General features: G+C 42.8%; 1 protein-coding gene across 1 annotated transcript in view; it reads left to right on the forward strand.

Annotated features, from left to right (window-relative positions):
* The window catches only part of Phyh (phytanoyl-CoA 2-hydroxylase), a 16,638-nt gene extending 10,089 nt beyond the window's left edge, over positions 1 to 6,549 (forward strand). Inside the window, exons 7-9 of the mRNA XM_028764888.1 lie at positions 3,273 to 3,422; positions 5,596 to 5,730; positions 6,218 to 6,549. Coding sequence (XP_028620721.1) covers positions 3,273 to 3,422; positions 5,596 to 5,730; positions 6,218 to 6,271 — 339 coding nt within the window. The 3' untranslated portion in view covers positions 6,272 to 6,549. The remainder of the gene's footprint in view (positions 1 to 3,272; positions 3,423 to 5,595; positions 5,731 to 6,217) is intronic.
* Positions 6,550 to 7,036: the final 487 nt, after the last annotated feature.

Here is a 7,036-nt window from a genome sequence, read left to right on the forward strand (position 1 = left end):
ATAGAGAGGACTTACTTACCCAGTGACTCTAGGACCAGATAGAGAGGGATTACTATACTTTGTTTAGGGTGTAATTGTTAAGTAAGTAACTATACATGTTATAATGTGATTATTTTGGGAATGCACACACATTGGTTACCATACTCAATAGAGTCAAAGTCCCCTCTAGTCCCCTGGCATAGTGGCCCATGCCTGTGATCCTAGCATTTAAGAGACTGATGCAGTAGGATGGGAAGTTCTAGGAGGGTCTGAACAACAGAGCAATAACCTGGAGAGAGAGAGGTGGGGGAACCCCTTTCTCTGCCTGTTTTCAAAGACAACCACTGAGCTGTTTTTCATTTACAGATTAGTCTGCACTTTCTAAGGTGTTACATAAACACAGTTCTATAGTATTCACTCTTTTGTATGGCTTTTTTTGCTTAACACACTGATTTTGAGATTCACTGATGTGGTGCATGTCTTGATAGCTCAGTTCTTTAATTGCCAAGCTTCCTTTGGCTACTCAGCTGCATCCTGTCTGCTAACTCACTCAGCGCTTGCTGTGGGGAGCTAGTAAAGGCTTTTGTTTCTATGAATGAGGAGAGCAAACAGTTCTTCAAGAATGTATATTTTAGGGGATGATATAAGATGCATTGAAAATCTGGGAAGCCAGAGCCAGGGAACCAGGGGAGAGATTCTCAGCATTCCAAATCTCAGACTAATTCTTAAATACTTAAAATGATACCATGTAACATATTGGTATTATGTGAAAATCCTTCAGTCTGTTAAGGAGAGTAAACCTGAAATTGTGCAGTTCATCAATTTGGGTTCAGAGATGGCTAAGTAGGTGAGCGTATTGCTGTGAAGCCTGAACGATGCCCGGGCTCACTGGGCCCCACAGGGCAGAAGGAGAAAAATAAATCCGATGAGTTTTCCTGTGGCTTCCACTCAAGTGCTGTGACATGAGCAACCCCTCCTCACACAGTAACACATAGCACTAGGCTCTGGCTGACTTAAGCCAAAGGGAATAGTCTAGAGGATTCCCAAGCAGCAGCACTTCCCCACCAGCTTAATTTAGGTAGGGACACACACACATACACACACGGTTGGGAGAAAGGAGCCGTGGGTTAAAACTACAACAGTAGCACACAGACAAATTGGCCATTTCCCAAACGGAATCTGGGATAGTCTTAGCAAGAATTCCCATTGGGGCTGGGAAGAGAGCTTGGACAATAAAAGACTTGTCTTGCAGCCATGAGGGCCTGAGTTTGACCCCCAGAACTCAAATAAATAAATAAATAAATAAATAAATAAATAAATAAATCAAATGAGCAGATCGTGGCAGGCACACTTGAAATCTCTGCTGAGAGGGTAGAGACAGGCTGTTCCTTGATCCCTGGGGTTCATTGGCCAGCCTAGCCAGCTTGGTAAGTTCCAGGCCAGTGAGAGAGATTGTCTTGAAAACAAGGTAGGAGGGTTGTTTTTTTTTTTAGTTTTGGTTATTTCCGTCTTCCTATCATATTTTGAGGTAGAGCCTTTTTTTTTTAAATTTATTTATATGTATACAGTATTCTGCCTGGATGTATCCCTGTGGGTCAGAAGAGGGTATCGGACCACATTATAGATGGTTGTGAGCCACTATGTGGTTGCTGGAAATTTAACTCAGGACCTCTGGAAGAACAGTCAGTGCTCTTAACCACTGAGCCATCACTCCAGCCCTAGGTAGAGACTTCCATAAGCAATTCCAGTTAAACTCAGTGAGTCACACACAGAAAGGAGACATAGAGTAGGAAAGAAACTTGCTGGCAAGAAGGTACACAGTGGGGGAAGGAGAGGGGAATTGGGTCTGCATATGGCTAAAATCCGTGTGTATATATGTGTGTGTTCGTGCACATGTATATGTGAATGCATATGTGCACTTGGGTATGAAATTGTCAAAGAAGAAGAACAACACATGTATACATGGGAAACATGGTGGGCAGTAGCTAAGGAACAACACCGTGGGTTGATGTATGTATGGGGCTTTGTGCCTCTGCCTCCCAAGTGCTGGGATTACAAGTATGTGCCACCCACCACCACCACCATTATTTTGCTATTCTTGCTTTACTCTCAGTGTGACATAAATAGTTTGTGTTTCCCTCTTGATTTGGGGAGAAAAATTAGCTTCCCCACAATACTCCTGATATGCAGGAAAATCTGGACAGGGAGGATGTCATGCTAGGAAAGAACATTGCTGATTCAGGTTGGACACGCGTGAGACAAAGGTGTGGGTGCCTGTCCTATTAGCCAGGCTCTGTAGAAAAACAGAACTGATAGGGTGGATGAATGTTTTAAAATATATATATTGTCCTTTGAGGCTGGGTGCTTCAGCAGTCACAACAGTCAGTCCCACGGGGGTTGTCTCACACAGGAGAGAGCCCAGTCATTGCTGATCAGATGACCAGGCCAAGTATATCAGCAGTCCCTGTCTGATGCTTAGAACCTAGAAGGTTTCCGGAAAGCTCCTTTGTCCAGGATAGAAACCTGGAAACACTGGTTGTAGTATCAAAGGCAGCAGCAGCAGCGACAATAAAGCACCAAAACAGAGAGAGTCCTTTGGCGGTCCCCTCTTTAGCTAGTGCTGCCTCTAATTCTTTAAGTGAAGGAGGCTCCCTACTCAGGAGATTCTGAAACATATCAAGTTAACATTAAAGTTAAGTATTACGGGCTAGAGAGATGGCTCAGTGGTTAAGAGCACTGACTGCTTTTCCAGAGGGTCTGAGTTCAATTCCCAGCAACCACACGGTAGCTCACAACTATCTGTAATGGGATCTGACGCCCTCTTCTGGTGTGTCTGGAGACAGCTACAGTATACTCATATAAATAAAATAAATAAATCTTTAAAAAAAATAAGCATTACACCTGTGTTAACCACTCAAAGCAAAGCTGGTCCAAGTCAGTTATAGTTAATTTGCTGTTATCGGTATGTGTAAAGGTCAGGGGACAACTTTCAGGAGTGAGTCCTCTCTGTCTACCATGGGCTCTGGATTGTTGGGCTTCTGTTGCAAGTACTTTTAATCAGTGAGCCATCTCACCAGCCTAACATGGGACTTATAACATAAACAGACATCTGAGGAGATCTTGTACATATATATATATATTTAGAGAGAGAAAGAGAGGTGAAATTTAGAGTCTAAGTTAGACTGCTCTTTTGGAGGAAGTTCAAGGACTCTCACTTCCCCTGATGCATTGCTGATGAAGTCTTGTTCATAGTGGCACCTGATATATGAACGTGGCTTCTCTATGTGTTCTAGGGAGGAGTTAACAAAATGTACCACGGCATCCAAGAGTATGACCCCAACAGCCCCCGGGTCCACATGGTGATGGAAAAGGGTGATACTGTTTTCTTCCATCCTCTGCTCATCCATGGATCTGGTCGAAACAGAACTCAAGGATTCCGGAAGGTACGGATTCAGATGGCTACATCTCCAAAGATGAGTGGTCTAGAACAAATCTCTCAAGATACATTAAGATAGCTGGGCAGTGATGGCGCACACCTTTAATCCCAGCACTTGGGAGGCAGAAACAGGCAAATTTCTGAGTTCAAGGCCAGCCTGGTCTACAGAGTGAGTTCCAGGACAGCCAGGACTACACAGAGAAAGCCTGTCTCGAAAAAATTAAAAAAAAAGAATTCTCAACAAAAGTGTTCTTTTCTACACACAGCTGCTTCTGAGGCAAAAACAATGGCTGAATTTCCAAAGTAGTATCATTTGGAATTCATAGTAATGTTCATTCTAAAGCACAGCAGGAGGGAAGTTTATAATATCTTTACTACCGAGAAATATAGCATTGATCTAAACAATACTGAGTTCTAAACTTTACACAGAAAGCGGGTTCAGCAGGCACTCCTATTCCTTAGCTTAAGAAGTCTATACAACTTCATACGTTGTTGCCTACATTAAAAATTTCCCACAAACACCCCAGCTTCTCATGTCCTCCAGTCCAGTAGCTTTGCCTGTCTGTGAGTCCTCTCTTCCCTGTGGGAATACAGTGGTCTATACCAAACATCAGGACTCCTTTGGGTCTAAGTGGGATTTTATGGCTTGTCACATATTTCCATCCTGCCCTGCTGCTCTTTGACGGCAAAGAGAAGGTGCCAGACTTAACCTTCCATTCACATACATTCCCACTAACTTCTGTGGAGCTTGGAACTAGGCAAAGGAGGTAGAGGCGCTGACTTGGGACAAAACTTAAGGGGCTGTCAACAATCCAGCTATCAAGCTAAATAATATTCTAATGCATCAAAATCAAACAGCCATGCTGCTTACTATGCAAATTTTTAAAATGAAAGGCTGGTATGGCCCTCAGAGTTGTACAAGTGTGGGGTGTAGCCATTGCAATACAGATAATATATGTTTGAAATAGTGAATTTACCCTTTCTATTTTTTCGAGTGTCTGGAATGTTCTAGAGAAATATTCACCATTGCTTCATAACAGAATGCATATGGGCGAGCTCACTTTTCCCTTTTTTCTTGATCTCTGTTATGATTTTATCTAGAGACGCAGCTGTACAAATTTGTATTTGATCAAAGTAGAAGGACCTTCTGATAGATTTGATCACCTTTAGAAAATGAACTGTGACCTTTTAAAAGGAATTTTAATGACTGCTTTGCAAGCTTGGATATATTTATACATTTTTCTAATGGTGGGATACAATCCATTGAAGAACTTTAGGATATGTGAAAATTTAAATGCCTAAAAATATTGAGGGTCTCTTAAAGGACTAGACTTCCTAAATATGCCTTTTAAAAAGAAGCATCACAGCTAATTTTTTTAAAAAAATGTTTTTTTCTCTTTCTTTCTTTCCTGTTTTCTTTTGTTTGTTTGTTTGCTTGTTTTTTCACGACAGGGTTTCTCTATGTAACGAGCCCTAGCTGTCCTAGAAGCAGAGGCAGGTAGATCTCTGTAAGTTTGAGGCCAGCCTGGTCTACAGATTGAGTTCCAAGACAGCCAGGGCAACACAGAGAAACAGTTCTGAAAAACAAAGAGCCGGGTGGTGGTGGTGCACGCCTTTAATCCCAGCACTTGGGAGGCAGAGGCAGGCAGATTTCTGAGTTTGAGGCCAGCCTGGTCTACAGAGTGAGTTCCAGGACAGCCCGAGCTACACAGAGAAACCCTGTCTCGAAAAACAAAACAAAACAAAAAAGGAAAGAAAAAGAAAAACAAAGAATAAAATAATCGTTTGTGGGCCAGTAAGATGGTTAAACAAATAAATGCACTTGCTCCCAAGACTCACTACCAGAGTTCTAGCCTGAGACTTACAGGGTAGAAAGAGAAAGCTAACCTACGTGTCCTCTGACTTCCGCACAGATATGTGTGCCCTTGCGACACACACACACAAACATTTTTAAAGAAAATTTAAATCTTTTATAATTTCTCTATTAGCCTTGGGAGGAGGGTTTCAGCCATGTACGAGGAGATTGATTTAAGACACTATAGACCACCTTTCTAGTTGAGAAATCAAATCCCAAGTGAAATAGTCCCTTTCACGGAAGACTCTGGACTCTGCTTGGTTTTGCGGCGTAATGGGATTGATAAAATGCTCTTCAACAGTTTCAGTCTGTTCTTTCTGCACAGGCAATTTCCTGCCACTTTGGCAGCTCTGACTGCCAGTATATCGACGTGGCGGGCACCAGTCAAGAAAACATCGCAAGGGAAGTTGTTGAGATTGCAGAGAAACGTTATGGAATCCGAGGAACCTTGGACTTTACGGTACCGCCTGCCATCACAGAGGAAACGCTAGGGGTCCCTTCCCTAGGGTTAATCTGAAAGCATGCAGGCTTCTGTTTGGTGCTCACTTCAGAGCTGTGGCTGAGCCCACTAAGAACAGCAACGTAGGCCTTTAGCTATGGATAGTCAACGTTGTTGCCGCTCAGTCAATCAATCCTCATGGGCAGGCACATTTGATTTGGAAATCTGGTTTTATTTTCTTTGTTATCACAAAGGTCGGCTTGGGACTCAAGGGCAGGGAGTCAGTGATGACTCTGGGCCATCAGTACAACGGGGCGCACAGATGCCACGCCCCCTGTGTCGCCAATCATCTACACTATCTTGACTGGAGTCCCAGAATGTAATCTATTAATCAATATAAACTATTAACATTTTTTACTTAATTATTTATAAAGGCTTTTGAACCCTTTTTCTCATGGAGGGTAGGCCAGTGGAAGTATTCCGCAAACTCTGCTTGATCTTATTTCAGGACACTTGGAAGTTTCGATGCCGACTTGTGAAAGGAGAAAGAATAAACCTTTGAAACAGCCCTTCGAGGCCAGCCTGTTCTACAGAGTGAGTTCTGGGACAGCCAGGGCTACACAGAGAAACCCTGTCTCAAAAAACAAAAACAAAACAAACAAACAAAAGAGTGAAGTACTGCGATGAGAGTTTGGTACAGCCTGGGCTACACAGCAAGAAGCTATCTTCTCCTCTTTCCTCCATAAACAGAATGAAAAGAATGAGCTCTTCATTATAATTCTTTTAAAGAGAACATTAAAGCAAAGCAAAATATCTAAGAAAAATGTTTTTATTCTATTATTGAGTTGATATTCTTTTTTATCACCTGTTAACAACATCAAGATGCATGGGGATGTATGAATTTAATTAGTGTGGTACTATTGCTTTAATAGAGTGAAATATTACTGTTTTAAGGAAAGCTAACCTGGGGTATAACTAATAAAGGTGACGAGTGTAATGTAAGTGATGTGTTTGTAAAAAGACAAAGAAAGGAGGGTGTATGTTCTGTGGAGGTGTGGTGAGGTGTGGGGGAAGGGGGCGCCTTGGCAGGCCCATGCTGAGGCATCCCTTTCCCCTGAAGGACCAGCCACAGGATGATGGTATAGGAAAGAGGGGGGGAGGAAGGGAGAGAGAGAGAGAGAGAGACAGGGAGAGAGAGAGAGAGAGGAAGGGAGAGAGAGAGAGAGAGGAAGGGAGAGAGCAAGAGAGAAAGAGAGAGAGAGGGAGGGAGAGAGAGAGGGAGAGAGAGAGAAGGAGGGAGAGAGCAAGAGAGAGAGAGAGAGAGAGG

The sequence above is a fragment of the Grammomys surdaster genome, unplaced genomic scaffold (genome assembly GCF_004785775.1).
Source record: "Grammomys surdaster isolate TR1022 unplaced genomic scaffold, NIH_TR_1.0 146, whole genome shotgun sequence".
In the NCBI taxonomy this organism is placed as follows: Eukaryota; Metazoa; Chordata; class Mammalia; order Rodentia; family Muridae; genus Grammomys; species Grammomys surdaster.